This window comes from Microplitis demolitor, chromosome 6 (genome assembly GCF_026212275.2).
Source record: "Microplitis demolitor isolate Queensland-Clemson2020A chromosome 6, iyMicDemo2.1a, whole genome shotgun sequence".
Taxonomy (NCBI): domain Eukaryota; kingdom Metazoa; phylum Arthropoda; class Insecta; order Hymenoptera; family Braconidae; genus Microplitis; species Microplitis demolitor.
Genome location: NC_068550.1, coordinates 265,985 through 283,077, shown reverse-complemented (window position 1 = coordinate 283,077; position 17,093 = coordinate 265,985). Strand labels below are relative to the sequence as shown.

The window sequence follows — 17,093 nt, the reverse complement described above, 5'->3', positions numbered from 1 at the left end:
AAAAAAAAAAAAAAGAATTATCAACTCATGTCATAGTTTATGAAGTAATAAAAGATAAGTCAAAAAAAACAAAATCATTAAATATTATTTATAGAAGCTAACGACAATTTTAAAGACGGTAATTAACATCTAAGACTACGAAGATTTTGTTAAACTTTTTAATTTCATGTGTTATTGTCAAGTCCAAAAAATAAATTTATCTAAAATAATCTGGAGATTAAACGCATTCTTCAGATAAATAAATATCAAGAATTCAGATCTGCTTTTTACTTATTATTTCTTGAAAATGATATATATATATATATATATATATTAATTGTATTCGCGGCCCTTAGAGGACATAAGTCTCAAGGCTGATAAAATTATAAAATAAAAAATAATTTAAGGAAATTATTGTCATGAAAATGCAACTTAAACTATAAATAAATGAATATGCACGGAAATATATTATTTTATCGATTTATTATTTCCATTACAGGCTCAATATTATTTGGTTGGTTTTTTAATATTTTTTAGTCGATGTAATTTTATCAAAACTGGCTTTTATTTTCATACTGCACTTGTAGCGTTGAATTGAGCATCCATACACTTGTGAATTAGTTTTGTTGTCTCAGCTGGAAAACTGCCCTCTGTAATATATTTACAATTATAATTATCAAATATAATTTAGGTTTAATAAAATAATAAGTTAAAAGTATTACTGAGGTTTGAACAGTTTCTAACTATTTGCCAAAACTCTGGTGTAAGATCTGGTGAGTTTAACGTTTCAGGAGATAATATTTTTAGTAATTTATCCAAATGAAATTTATTGTCAGCATCAATCTATTAAAAAATTCATTAATCGAATGATTATTATTATTGTTAAGTAATTAAAAATAAAAAACTTACCATATTTTCGTTAGACATACAACATGCTTCGAGATGGTAGAATTTTTTCTCACCCATTTTATCTCTCATCTGATAAAAATTTTCTACTAAAGCAGAAAGTTCCACCGGCGGATCGGGTTGAAATTCGTCACAGTTTTTTGCGGTGATGCCAGAAAATGATGACAATATTTGGATACACACAAGTACCAGCAGAAAATACATGATTTAAAAATTTTTTCTCTAATCAATTCAGTACGAACGATCACTGTGTTACCAAGGAAAAAAAATCCGAGTTTTATATCAGTTGGAACCACCAATATGTCTCATTTAAAAATTATTTTTATTTTTTTTCACTTTATTTCTATTGGTCGACATTTTTATTAGAAATTTGGAATTTTTTTCCATTAAAAATATCAATTAATATTGTTTTTTATTACTTTTAATAGTGACAAATGATTGTAAAGGAAAAAACAAAGTAATTAAAAATGATTAAAAGACATTGAACACTTTTTCTCACATAAAAAGTATAATAATAAACTTACTGCGTATATGAGTATTAATATTTTTGTAAATTTTATGGTTTGTTTTATCCATAATTAATTAGGCATGAATATACAAGAGGTTGTCATCATCAGTAAAATTAAATAAACCAAGTTACTGATCTGTTGCAAAATGCTTGAGGGAAAGCTTTAATTCGCTAATTAGTTTGCTGGTTAATCTCAACACATGCTATTCTTCCTCAACTTCTACAAGATTTAACATATAATAATGATTATAAAATACTATATTTATAATTGTACAGAGTAAAAAATTTATTATTCAAAATTTTAGTTGCTAAATAAAATAATTTATTAAATAAGCTTTTATATAATTTCATAATAATTATTCAAATATATTTGCAACACACAGTATTCTAAAAAAAAATTTTACAAAATAATTAGAGTTAAAAATAACAGATGAAAAAATAATAATAAGAGTAAAAAAAAAAAAAAAAAAAAAAATAAAATAAACTCAGCGTCAAAGAGATCGCGAGTAAGCCGAAGAGTGCTCTCGGTCGTGACCTGTGACGAGTGAAAAGGATATAGAGAGAAAAAGGGCATGAAAAAATAAGAGAGAAGGAGAAGGAGCAATGATAGTGTATATTTTAACCGGGGGTTACTGGTCTTAGAGGGCGCCAGGTAACATGGACAGGTCACAAGCAATGACGTCATTGGGCGCGTCATAACGGCAACCCGCTCTGGATCAATGACGCGACCTTGCCGATACGATGAGCCCCACCAGCCCCACCACCATCAGCAGCTCTCTCAGCTTCTCCACCTTCACCACTTCCTCGTCTTCCTCTACCGCCACCGTTCCCAGCGCTCAAAGGGGCGGCGGCTGTTTCTGCTGCAACCTGGCAACCCTGTCTATATTTAGCATCTTCCCAACTCGCTCACTCATACCAACAGCCACTGTCATACTAATATATACATACATATATATATATATTTTTTTTTTTCCTTTCCTGGTCCATTATATTCAATCCTCCCGCCACGCGCATTACACTTACCTGACATCTGGCGGACGCGTCGTATTACTTACACTCACTTCAACTCACTGAATCATATAATAATACATAAAACGACGCAAATTGACGCAAATATTTATGCTCTGATGATATATTTGTTATATTAATTAATTTTTAATTTATTTTATCTGATAAAATTATCTGTCGCTATTTATTAAATTCTATTCTTTGATAACTTATATTTTACCTTGAGCCCTTCTTTTATGAAATATGAAATTGATATCGATGTAAAGTTATACAACAGAATAACTGAAAATGAAAAACAGAATATCAGGTTTTAGATTTTTATTGCCCGGAAATGTGTGATGTATATAGCACTCAATTACAAAGCTATGAATGTATGTAAAATAGTTATGAAGAAAGATGGCAAGAAAAAGGAGCCAGTGTAAAACGAATTCAACGTTAGCAGCAATAGATGTAGATATAAATTAGGCGATTAGACGGATATAAAAAAATAAGAAAAAAAAAGTCCCGTGAGTTCAAGTGTTGTGGGATGACTATCAAGGGGAATTTAAAATTGTAAGACTCGGTTGATTTAACAATTTAACCAAAGACACGTTTTGTTCAATTTGGGTTTTTGGGATTTATCAACACTGAAAATTAAAAGTCTCAACCAATGATAAAAATAACAATTTAAATTTAATAGTCTTTAAATAAAATTGTTTGTGTAAAATAAAATTTTATTAGTGATAAAAAAAAAAATAGATTGATGATGAAAAGATTTAAAAAAGTGTCCCATCAGTTTATCGTATTTTCCTGTTTATCCGTGAAACTCTCAACGAGCCGGAAGTGTTGAAGAAGCCACATGAGAGATCAGCAGTAGCAGCAGCGTTGCAACCAAGTAGTTGGGGTATGAGGATGCGGATATGCGAGTGAGGATGAAAGTCTGTACCAGCCAGTAGAGGGGTTGGGCTCAGTTGGGATCGAGACAGTATAAGGCAGAGTGAGGATGCCCCAGTGTGAGAAATATATATATATGTATGTATATATAGCAAATGGTAAATGCAAAGTTTGTAGTCTGTACAAGTCAAGAGGGTTCTTCTCGGACTCTCATCTCTCAACTTCTTTTTGATATTCACATCCTTGAAGCGATGCACCAGCAAACTCTAAATATAAGAGTGTTAGTCTTTTTTTTTTCTTTACTTTTTCTTGTTTCTTTATTTATTTTTTACTCTATTTAACTTGAGTGTAGGTTATTTTTGATGACGTCAAAATCACGTGGATGCAGATTACATCAAGTTGTTAAAGTAACTTTAAAACTTTTTTTTTACAGAAGCTCTGCTGGGCTTATAAAGTTGTTGGTGTTGTTGCTGTTGCTGTTGCTGTTGCTGTTGCTGTTGCTGGGATTTAGCGAGTGATGTTATTTATTTACAAGTAAATGAGGAGAATAATCTAAATTTTACACTTGAAGTTTGCTATAAATAAAATAATCTTACTGACATTTATATTTCATTTAATTTATTTACTAAAATATTTTTAAACTTTTTAAATTATAAATTATCTAGTATAAAGAAAAATAAATTAAATTAATAAAAATCATAAAATTGAAGTTACATAATGTCTAAGACAAAAATAAAATAGCTACGCTCCATTTCCTAGTATGCTCGTGGGAGTTTTCTTTCCCTTACGTTAAATCCATTTATCATCTATTTACTGACTTATTTTCTGTACCTCTCAGTGTTACTATTTTTTAAACTTTTTTTTTTCTTATCCATTTTTTACAATTCTTTAGTTTGTCAGCTCGGAAATCAGAATCGCCGATGATTTTTCACCTTGTCTCCGGATATCATTCGTTAAGAAGTAGCCTTTTTCGCGATTTACTGCATAACTTAATCATTTTATTATTTTTCAACAAACAATAACATCAACTAAATTAATAAACACAATAAATTTTATTTTAATAAAAAAATCCATGAAACAGAATAATAATAATAATAATAATAATAATAATAACAAAGTTATGTTAAGTACGAAATATGTATACGGAATATTTAACGTAAGCTTAAAAGTGTAAATGCCTCTCACGCTTGCAAACTGACCTTTTAAAGTGATGTTTGCATTTTTAGTTACTCCGTGGCATGAATTCCCGATGCTTATACATAAATCAAACGGAACTTTAGTGTAGTATATATAGAGGAAGTATATTCTGATACAGGAGAGGATTGAGAGACTTGTCTTGAATTTTATCCCTATCATGAATCTACAATTTACTACTCTATACTTCCGGAGCATTATATCACGCGGATTAATTCTTAAAATGTCTTTAAATATTTTTTTTGGTAAAAATAATAATTAATCATAACCAAAAGCGTGTTTAAATTATAACAATAATAATATTTATTATAAAATGGTATTTATTATTAAAAGTGGGTTTTAACCGAGCGTCATTAGGTGACGGGGAAAAATAATCGTTTGCGGCTCAACGGGGGGTCGGGCTGGATAGGGCTGGATAGGGCGCGAAATACACAAATTCAAAGGACAGAAGGGTAACAAAAGAGTGTTGGGTCGCCAGGGAAGCTTCAGGGAGAGAGTATTGTTGTATTATAGCAGTGCTTTGAATGGTACTTGCGGTGATAAATCGATGGCCTCGCGCGAGTGTTGAAATGCGAATGATGCGGTTGGAAGAGAGCTCGATTTTATAGTGCCCCAGCGGTTAACATTGTTATTTAATAAGCTTCATTATGCCATCCCGCCATTACGCTTATACATTATACATTTCCATCTCTCTCACTTTAACGAATTTTACTTCCACCCATCTCTTTTTATCTCCATATATAGATACACGGGCAGTTTATTTGTGTTCTCGCTCCCATGGAAGACCTTTAAACTCACTCGCGTACACATCCCATCCCCACATCGCTCTATCACTCCCGTGTATACTCAAAACTCTGGAATATACATAAGCAAACTTGATACGCCCATCGCTTGTGGTACCTTCACACTCTTCTCTTTCTCATTAACGTCATTATTTTGTTAATGTCATAATTATAACAAAAATTATTCATTTTTTTATTATATTTATTCTGTAAAAATATTTGAATAAATAATTATTGGTGGAAATAATAATTAAAAAAACAAAAAAATACATTTATCGATAAATTTTAAATGAACATATAAGAGAATGATAAATATGATGTATTTTAATAGAAAAACAAGACACCTGCTCCACATCCCAACACCCTAAAGCAATCCAAGTGTTCATATAATAGTAATAAAGATACATGAACGTTAAAATGCATCGATGAACTCACTCGCTGAATATTAAACGTCTCTTGCTCTCGAGTTTCGATAATAGCCTGAGCCCCAGTCCCAGCTAAAGAGAGATGGATAGATTACTGTAGAGTAAAGTACATACAGTATATATATTTATATTTATATATAGTTGTGTAGAGATAAGAGAAAAAAGTATTAGTTAGGGTGACTAGATGTATGGTAGATCTGCTGGTAGCTTTCGAAATTGCAGCGCTCAACCGGAGAGTTTTAATGAGAGGTGAAGTACGTATTAAAACTGAAACTACGAGTGCATCGAAACGGGCTAGAGATATGCAATCACAATAGCTCTCGATCAAGTGCCCATGAGGATTCAGCCGTGTTCATTTGCATTATTTTTCATTTATTTATTTACATTTTTTCTGATTTTTTTTTTTTTTTTTTTTTTTTTTTGTTATTTTAGATCCAGTAGCTCAATAATAGGGTATTACAGCCATTGAATTTGATTTATTGCATTCGAATGTCAATTAATATAAATATTTAAATAATTATATTATTTATTATATATAGACGTTTGGCGATGGAGCAGAGGTATCAGTGTAAAAATATACAAGGATTTGAGACTCCTGCATAAACCATTAAACGCTGCTCTGCAATGCGGTCCTTCGGCTCGTCCTTTTTTTTTCACGCTCTACAAAAGTATCACGGGTGAAATAAAAAATAAATATATACATGTAAGTTGATATATATTTGTATGTTTGTATGTGTATAATATTATATGGGTGATGCGAAAAGACGGGCTGTCTTGAGGTTTTATGGCTCAGAGCTGTATCAGTCGTAACGCCTCTACCCATCAGACCTATTGCTACTTTATTTTTTAAAACCAAACTTGCTCTTCTATTTGTATAAAACTTTTTTTAATTTCATTAACCTGCGTGTTTTATTACGTTAATAGATATCTTTGGACATATTGTTGGCGAAGCACAAAATTGAACATAAAATTTTATTTACATGGATTAAAATAATTCTTATTTTCTCAAAATAAATCATCAACTTAATGATATTTATATTTTTTTAGAAATTTAACAATTGTAGAAAAAACTAATTAAAACCTACTAAATGATCTCAAAGATTGTAAAATGTCAAAAAAGTGAAAAATTTAACCATTCGTTAATTACATACTATTAAATTAATCAAATATGATAAAAGTAAGAGAGGGAACTGAATAATTTGCAGTACTGGGGGCATAAAGTTATCAAAATATTTAAATTACTATTCTATCAACACCCGAATCCTCTCCTCCGTTTCTCGTTATTGCTTACACATGTCGCCAGAAATTATTTATCATTTACTCAGACGTCACGTTATTTAAATTTTTGAAATTTATGAACTTGTTCTTGAGAACTGATATTGTGAAACGCGGCTGCATAATAACTTTCGGTCAAGTAATCTAATCTGAATTATTATATATTCATTTATTTGTTGTACTAATTAAGACTCAAATAAGCAATTAAATTATTTTTAAAATAAGAGTCTGTCAGTGGTCGTGAATTTATTTAAAATCAGTTGTTGGCAAACCGGCTTTTAAACTACAAGTAATTTTCATCTTAAATGCCTGATATATTTGAATTTTATAAAATCTTAATAGAATGATGGTTCTCAGTCTTGGTGTTATTAATAAATTATTATTCATTTTTATAATAATTATTTTAATCTCGATATCCAAAATCGTGTCTTTAGAAAAATTTATACAGAAAAGATCATTAGCTATTGGAAGTGGCGATCCGAAATGGGATTATGGTATTATTCCGTACAAAATAAATTATACGGGTTTCGATAGAAATACGAGAATAACGCTTGTAAAAGCTATGAGATATTGGGAGAGGTACGCGTGCATACAATTCATTGAATTAGACGCGAATCCACATCCTAGTTATGTATTGTTTGTTTACAAAGAAAAAATGTGAGTAATTAATAACTTTTTCGAGAATAAACTTAAAAAATATGTAATTTTGAATCAGGTGCCAATCTCCGATTGGACGATATCAAAACGGATGTCTAGAAATAAAATTGTGTAATACTTGTAAATTTCGAGGAATCGTCCATGAATTAGGACATATCATAGGTTTGATCCACGAACACCAGCGTCCAGATCGTGATAAATATATTAGAGTTAATGAAAAAAATATTCAACCCGGTAAGAAAAAAAATAGTGGTAATGCTTCGTTAAATATCTTGAATTTTATTTTTTTTCTCATAATTTATACAACAGGTTATGAGCATAATTTTGCTACGTGGAACAATAACAATAGTCGTACTTTCGGTTTGCCTTACGACGTAAATTCCCTGATGCATTATACAAAAAATGAGTTTGCAGTAAACGAGTCTCAGGGTATACTGACACCATTGAACAAAATGGCCAGTGAAAGTCTGGATATAGGAGAAGCTACCAAACCGAGTGAAATCGATATTCAGACAGTAAATCGTCTTTATAATTGTCCAGGTAAACAATACTTGTTATATTATAAATAAAAATAGTGAAACAATGTAATCCTATACATGAAAATCGCATGAAATGTGTAGATATATTTTCCGTAATAAAATTTCTGTGGATCACTATCCGTGGTGAAACGTACAATTATTTCGAACAAGACAAAAGTTATAAGGCACTCTCCGAAAAATACCTCTAGATCGTGTCATCTGCCTGCACCTGTCCGAGGCTGATTACAAAAAAATAAAATTCTTTCTAAGGTTTTTGTGTTTTTAACTTTTAGAGGGCTTCATTGTAAACAAAAATTGTTAATGTTATGTGGAGTTATTCCCAACAGGGAAAAATTTATAAGCTACGCTTTATAAGAATGCATAAGTCGAAAATAGCATTTTTTTTAAAACTTTCTAAGGTTTCTAAAAACATCAGAATGAACAAAAAACGTTAATATTGTGATGGGTTATTTCCGACAGGGCAAAAGTTATAGGCCACTTTTCATAGATATCCATCTCCATTCATCCTCATTTATCTTAATTTATCCTCATATGATGTGGAATTATTTGAACGAAAAATAAAATTACGGGCCACTTTCCCAGTGTATGCAAGTCAAATTTATCATTTTCTAATTATCAATAACTATTTGTATTGAACAGAATATAGGAAAATTCTACAACACTCAAATGGAATTATTGAATCACCTTTAATTTCAAGAGATTTATTTACAAACAAAGATTTTCAATGTGAATGGAGAATCACAGTCGCTCATGGTCATCGTATTGAGCTCAAGATCACTTCGTTAGACATTTATCTAAACGTTAACTGTTTGAATGATTATTTAGAAATTACAGATGGGTATTGGATGAAAAGTCCTCTTTTGGGTAACTTTTTAATGCAATCAGTATAAGTACGAATTTTTAGTAATGAATTAAAATACAATTATTATTCTTTTTAAGGTCGTTATTGTGGAAATAAAAGTGAACCTTTACATTTATTTTCGACTGGCAATCGTATGCTAGTCAGGTACCGAAAATATGGTTACGATCTCCACAAGGGTTTCGATGCTCACTACCAATCAGTTTGTAATCACACTATGTATATAAATGATGAACTGGTTTCTCTACAGTCACCAAATTATCCTGAACCATACGGACTCGATGTAAAATGCACTTGGCATCTTGTCACAAAAAAAAATTATCAAATAATGATGACATTAAACTACTTCAAGCTTGAACGTAGCAAAAATTGTGTCTACGATTCTTTACAAGTACGAGATGGTGATAATAATTCTTCCCCACTTATCGGAAGTTATTGCGGCGAAATGGATCCTTGGGAAATTACGTCGACTGATAATAATTTATATGTCACATTTGTCAGTGACTCATTCGAGCAAGATAACGGATTTTCAGCTTCATTAATTACAAAACCCGCTGTCAATTCGATACCCGATTAAAAAGCTCGATCCGAAATTACAAAAAATAAGGGCATACTATAAGGGCGTCTATTTTATTTTTTTAATTCAAAATTCAAATAAATTTCCACTCATAAACTATAGTAAAAATATTTATTTGCAATAAACGTTTATGAGATAATTCGATTGTCATTAATTTCATTATTTATTTTAATTTATCGCCCATCTAGACAAATGACTAAATGATCAATAATTCCTAAATTTTCTCAATTTTTCTGATATTAACACTTTGATGATCTGGGAAAGGTTTTTAAAATTATCAACTAAAATAATTTACGTTAAATAAATGATCGTGTATTAATGTTAATTTGATTGGTTTACAACAGTTTTACAATATTTTTATATTTTATAATAAATAATTTATAATTATACATGATTAATCCGTTTCTTACTCAAAGCAAATAAATTTTTAATTTAATTATTAAAAAAAAAAAAAAATGCCAGGACGGTACGGAGCTCAGCTCTGTCTAAAATTATCCTAACTTCGTATTAATAATTTATTAAACAAGTGACCAAAAAAATATAATCAATAATGAATTTTTAAAGAAATTAAACTGATTTAAATATATTTTGATTCACTCTCGCAATATTTTTCACCTGTCATTCATACTTAAATTAGTTTACAATTATTAAATACAATAGGATTAATCACACGGGATTTTTAATTTATTTAATAACATTATATTCAATGCAATCTTTATTTATGTATTTTATTATATTATATTTCATAGGGTATCATTTTTAACGTTATGTGCACCATATTCGTTTTTTTTTTATTCTTCAACTTTATTATTATTATTATTATCATTTATATCTATTAAATTGATTGAGTGATTTATTATATTTATCAATTCTTATTTATTGTATTTTATTACGTAATCTTTATTTATTTATTTTTTTTTACGAAATGACGATATGATAGATCCTACATCGGCGTACAAAACTTCCAACATTATTTATTAGTTTATCGTTATTATTATTTAATATTATACAATAATTGCAGTTTATAATATTCATTATTATTATTATCATTACAATAATACGCGTGCTTAAAGGTAAAAAGGCTTATAACAATTTATGCGCCCTTTTACTTTTGCTGCACCAGATTGAGTCTGGTGCTCGACACGACTGGTTCGGGTGCGCACCAGAACCAGTCGGGTTTCAATTTTTCCGTGTATGGTGACTGACGGGAAATTTAAAAATATTTGAATGTTATCTGTCATTGTGATTTTTTTTATTACTTTGTTTGTAATTGATTTATTTTCTATTTGTTTATATGGAACTTTGTATATCAGACTGTTATTTTAGTATAACTTGTCTTGTGAAACTATTATTTAACATTTGGTATAAAAAATACAATTTTTTTTTATGCACCCTTTTACCTTTAAGTAGTACTTTTCTTAAAGGTGAAAGGGCGTATGTCTTGAGATACGCCCTTTCAGCTTTAGGATACCAATTTTTTTTTTTTTTTTTCACAGATTTTTACGTTTAAGACAATTTCAAACCGAATGGCAAAAAAAAATTTTTTTTATACGCCCTTTCACCACAAATCCCTATTAACCCTTAGCTATAAGCCCTTTTACCTTTAAGCACGCGAATAATTACTAATTAAATTAATAACATTCTATGTGTTTATCAAAATAAGTTATTTATCAACTGTTGAAATAAAAATTTATCAATAGTCTGGTATTTTTTAAATATTTTAAGTATTCCTCAGTAGACAAAAATTTGGCACATAAATTGGCCTTTAACCTTTGAATAGTATCAACTCAATATCAACTAAATTAATCATCAAAATTAATGAATCTAAAATTTCATAAAATTTTTTTCTTCAGAACCATGTGATAGTAATTTATTTTATCACGAGCTAGAAAATAATATCGAGAGTCGAACAGCAATTTCTTTATCTAATATCAGTCAACGGAATTTATTTTCAGTCGGTAAGTTAATTTTCTTTGGCAAAAATCACACAACGAACAATCAATACAATCCAATGCAATACAATGATACAACAATACAAGATAATAAAATACAAAGAGCGACAATAAAAATAATTATTATTATAAATATTTATGCGTCAACGCTCATACCAGTGAGACTTAAATTATTCATTCATTCATTCATTCATTAATACCATTCATCCTTACATTATTTAATAATAATAGTAACACATTGTTTCCACACACATCAATTATTTATAAATTACATTGATTAATTATTTATTTGTTTTAAAAATTATTTATTCAGTTTTTCTGAACGCGGCATAAAAAAATTTTACATAAAATTTCACACTCTTGTGATTCGTTTATTTTTTTTTTTTTTTTTTTTTTATTTTTGTTGAATCAGTTCGTTAATTATCATCTAAATAAATCGGCTTATATGCAATTGGTAGTTTTTATTAAAAATTTAAGTGTTTTACATGAACCCATTCCAAGACCATGCTGTCGATATTATTATTTGTTTTTTCTAACTGCTCTGTTTTGTTTAAAATTAATTTTTTGATTATTATTTGATCTGCGTGTTATTTATTTACATTATATTAACATGATATTGTTTATTAATCCTCAATGCCATTGATAATAAACATAATTTGAATATATATATATATATATATGTATAATTAACATTATATACAATTTTATATAAATATTTAATTGAAAATTTCATTTATTATTCAAGTTTTCGTGTACCAATAAATAATATTTTATTATTTTTTTAATCGGAAAATAAGAAAAATAAAAAGAAAAAAGTGAATAATAACATTGAGAAATAATAAAACAATAAATAAAGTCACTGGTCGTAAATATCTTGAAATGATTATTAATTTTTACCGGTTATATATTTATATTTAATAATAAAATTCAAGTATTTACGTGACATACTCGGCTTTGCGGTTGTCCCAGTGACTGGGAGTCGCGGGTGTCCACGGAACCGCAACGTTGAGTGACTTAATTGTTGATCTACGACGAAATACCCACGGACTTTTTGGGCTCTTGGGACTCCTCGGGCTTTTTCGCGGCGATTCAGCAAATGTTACACTCCGCCGAGTAGGCCGTGGGGGCGGAGGCGGAGGTGGCGGTGGCGCTGCTGCCTTCGGGGGCGGTGGCGGCGTCGGTAACGATATCGACGGCGATGGATCCGACGTTTCGTCACTGCTTCCCGCTGGTGCTGTGTACCAGGGGCTTACACTTGTGTGTGAGTATTGCTGTGCACCTGGTCGCCCTCTGTATTCCCAATCGCGTTCGCCGGGGCGTAATACTAAAATTTAAAAATTCTCTATTTATTTTATATAAATACTTACATTGCATTGTAAATTTTTATGTGCATTTAAAATTTTATTATTTAGAATTTTTTTTTCATTAATTTTTTGTAGAAAAAAAAAAGATTAATTATTGTGAATGAAGTATTAAATAAAAATTAATAAAATAATTCGATCTTGGCTCACCTTAAGCTGAAAGCATTTTAATAAAAATTAAAAAAAAAAAATATCAACAAAATAATTTTTTTTTTCTAAATTGAAAAATAATCAACATGCGTTTGAATCACTAATATTACGATAACATCCTCAATGTACATATCAATAAAATTAAGCATAGCAAATATGACGAAATATAAACATATGTGGATAATGCGAGGGGTAAGCTGGATAATTGTGTAAATTAAATAAATGTTATGAAAGCAGTAAATGCATAAGCATTAAAATAAGAAATAGTAAACGATTGATTACTGAAACACAAACTAAACGGGGTTTTAAAATAAAGGGTGAGAGTACTCACATATGGTCCCGGAAAAGGCGCATGCATCCTCCGTCTAACTCTGCAGTCCGTACCACTAGAGACAAAATAAAAAAAACGCAAAAGTAGAACAACGCAAAATCACTGCTAACGCCTGTTTTTTTTTTCTTTTAAACAATTCAGGATATTCAAATAAAAAGTATAAATAATTATCTAGCGTTCAGCCCTCGAATTTTCATCACAACAATTAGCAAACTAATTTTTTTACTTGGATAACAAAATAATAGTAAACATTTATACATGTAGTGTGTGTGTGTGTCTGTTATTTTTAAATGTATTTATATATATTTGATTTATAAATTATTTATTTATCATTTTGATTCGGTCTGCAGATTTTTTTTTTTTTGTTAAAAAAAATAAAAATAAATAGAAAATTTCGGACTGCTAGTTTGCATGCTAAGCAGAGGTCAATAGTATTTATAATTAATTCATATATTTTTATATATATATATATATATATAAAAGGATCAATATCGCTGGTAATTACGTGCTAAGCACATTTTAATTAGCCTTTTAATTTGTATACGCAGTTAAATAATAATTGCAATAATAAATTATTCTATTTATGTATTTATTTAATTTATTATTTGAATAATATTAATTACCCGGCCATTGTCGAAGTCGCGACCACCTCCAATTGTCAATCGTGCTTTAGCTTTCATCGCGTCTGATAATGAAATCTGTAATAAAAATAAAAAAATTTTATTTTGCTGAGTGACAAATATATATTGCTTTGTATAATTAATTAATTAAATAAATTATTGCGTTTATACCTTGGCTCGAGTAGCTTCAGTGTGTGATTTATAACAAAATTCAACAAGTGCAACAGCAAGTGCTAACAACAATCCACCAATAAGTATATAAAATATACCAGCAACATTACTTAGCGATAGTTCATTTCGTGCGTCTTGTTTATCTCCATGACGACACTCAGTTCTATCAAACCACCATTTGTTCATTAATTTAGCCAGTTCACCGCTTTCAATCAACGACAGTACTGCCAAATTTATTTTATCTCTGAAAAATAAAAATCAATATTAAATAATAAGTATATATAATTTTAGTTGAAATAAACTTTATTATAAATTACCTCAAAGGTGAACCAATAGGTGTGGCAACACCGAATCCTTTTGCGTCAAGATTTCGTCCAACTTTCATAGTATCACAAGGCTCACGTTCATTTATATAATCATTTTTGGGACTTTCTATTAATAATGCATATTTTCCTTTACTCTGTCTCACTCTTCTTATTCCCTCGTCATATGTATCAACAAATACATGCTTATGTGTGTTCATATATTCCCACATTTTACTGTACAAACTTATTTGTGATTTCTGTAATAAATATATATTTAAAATATAATTTAATCAAATAAATTTCTACCATGATGAGTAAATTTACCCGAAAAAAATCCCATGTAGATCCATATTGTAAGGTACCATACTGTACTTCAGTTTGTGCAGCTAAATCTTCGGGTGAATTAATAGGTGTTACCATTCTTTCGACAGTTAAAAAGGCTGCCAAGTTAGCAGTGTACGATGATATTAATATCAATGTAAAGAACCACCAGACACACCCAACAATACGACCGGACATTGATCTAAAAAAATTTATTTATAAATTTTTTAAACTTATTCATTAGCAATTTATAAGTCTCATCAACTTTAAAATCTTTTTTCTTTTTATCGAAATTTACATTTTAATAAAATTCTACAACGTAATTGTGCTTTTTAATATTTTCAAGTATCGTAAACTTTTTTTTTACTTGAAAAGATTTATCATTTATCATATTAGACGTACGTGCTTATACAATTTAATTTAAATTTAAATAAGAGTATATTTAATATTGAATTAAATATTAAAAGTAAAATGAAACTCTTTGGTTATTAAAGATAATACATGTTTATAGTATTCATTAAAAAATACTTTTGAGTGTCCACTTAAAATTATAAGATACTTATACTTTTTAATTTATACCACAACAATGGCAATAATTAAATTTATTACGATTAAAAGAAACTTTAATAACAAAAATAATTCAATATTTAATTTATTAAAGTAACGTAATTAGTTTTAAATAAATTACCTTGGAGAAATATCGCAGCCTTGTTGCATAAAAGCTCCCAAAGAAAACCACATGCTGTTGAGAATACTGAAGTCATTGGCCATACACGGATTTTGCGAATGAAGTGACGTTTGCGTTGGATGAGGATGCTGTAGATTCGGGTCACCTCTGCCTACAAGCGATGGATCTCCACCAGAATTTAATTGTATCAATCGCCATTCATATGGCGAAAATCTGTATTCAGAAAAATATAAAAAAAAAAAAATAATAATAATAAATTTCTATGGGCAATTACTGGGGATTAAAAAATCAAAGACTTGCCGGGAAACGATGAAGAGCACAATAGAGACTCCGATGTATGAAAAAATAACGCAGACCCAAATCTCTTTGCTGAGTGGATTTAAAAAACTAAAAACCCCAGGTTTTTGTTTTATCGGTTTTTTAATCATTATACTAATGCCAAGTGACATGAATGGTTTACTAAAATCTATTACACGTTCACGCTCAGACGTAATTGTCATTGGCGCAATTGCTATGTCCGCTTCCTGCAATTAAATCAATTACACTCATTACATCTATCTTTGTATAATTATTCCGTTTTATTTTCCACATTCATTCAAAGTAGCGAGAGAAAAAAAAATAAAAAAATCTTAATCGCAATGCGGAAAATAATTATCAATTTAAATATTTAAAATAAGTAAAGGAAAAAGTATTTAACTAATAGGATAATTAATGAATTAGTAAACTTGACATATTCACGTATCATCATATATGTATCATTTCACATAGCGTATATAAATCAGATTAAATCTTCGTGATAGGTAATGATTGACAAGTGCGAGTAGTTTTAGCTGTGGGGAATGGGAGTGAAATTGGTGAGAGAATATTAATGATTTAGTGGCGTGTGCACAGAGTTCTGATGAGATGTGCTAGTAGTAGTATACAGTACAGAATATATAGTTCACATATAATATGTAGGATGTAGTTGCTGTTGTTGTTGTAGTAGTAGTAGCAGTAGTTGTAGAAAGGGTTAAATATGAATACGAACCGGTGGAAAGAGAGAGAGAGAGAGAGAGAGAGAGAGAAGGGAGAAGGAAGTAGAATATGATGGGTTGAATGTTGGTTGGGTCGTCAATATGACTTTGTCTCTGTTCATTCGCGAAATAACTTTATGAGCCTTGGCTATTCCATTGAAAGCATGTGCATCGATAATGACATTATATTCATGGGGATGTTGGCTGGCTGGCTGACTGGCTGGCTGGCTGGCGAGAACCGAGCGAGAGCCCAGAGAGATAGAGAAAGAGGATCGGGCTCAATGAAATTACTTGGAAATACGTTGAAACTGACTGCGTATACACACATAGCAGCACCCCTTCATACCCTCGAGCTATCACAACTGGTGTCCTTGCACGCTGCCTTACACCCTCTCATTTCCGGCCCACTATCACCCGCTGACGCCTCCCGGGCCACTATGTGCCACTACGAATATTAATACCACCCTTTGAAATTTAATTAAACTTCACCATGACCTAATCTATAGCATATCTGTTGGGAGATATCGTACACGCTTTGATTATCGATAGAATATTCACGATGTTTATTTATTCATCATTCTATTTCCTGTATGCTCTTT

The 17,093-nt window shown here is 30.0% G+C and overlaps 2 protein-coding genes across 2 annotated transcripts in view; one reads left to right on the top strand and one right to left on the bottom strand.

The window, feature by feature from the left end:
- The first annotated feature begins 7,296 nt into the window (after positions 1-7,296).
- Positions 7,297-9,582, top strand: LOC103572812 (bone morphogenetic protein 1 homolog). The gene is made up of 5 exons (XM_008551593.1): positions 7,297-7,314; positions 7,399-7,607; positions 7,666-7,769; positions 7,917-8,147; positions 9,086-9,582. The coding sequence occupies exons 1-5, from the start codon at positions 7,297-7,299 to the stop codon at positions 9,580-9,582; spliced, it is 1,059 nt and encodes a 352-aa protein (XP_008549815.1).
- A 3,120-nt stretch (positions 9,583-12,702) lies between these two features.
- LOC103572803 (glutamate receptor 1) overlaps positions 12,703-17,093 on the bottom strand; it is a 104,240-nt gene continuing 99,849 nt past the window's right edge. The window contains exons 13-19 of the mRNA XM_014443296.2: positions 15,782-16,005; positions 15,482-15,694; positions 14,797-14,995; positions 14,485-14,729; positions 14,168-14,411; positions 14,000-14,074; positions 12,703-12,858 (exon numbers count right to left, since the gene is read on the bottom strand). Of these exons, the coding sequence (XP_014298782.1) occupies positions 12,784-12,858; positions 14,000-14,074; positions 14,168-14,411; positions 14,485-14,729; positions 14,797-14,995; positions 15,482-15,694; positions 15,782-16,005 (1,275 nt within the window). The 3' untranslated portion in view covers positions 12,703-12,783. The remainder of the gene's footprint in view (positions 12,859-13,999; positions 14,075-14,167; positions 14,412-14,484; positions 14,730-14,796; positions 14,996-15,481; positions 15,695-15,781; positions 16,006-17,093) is intronic.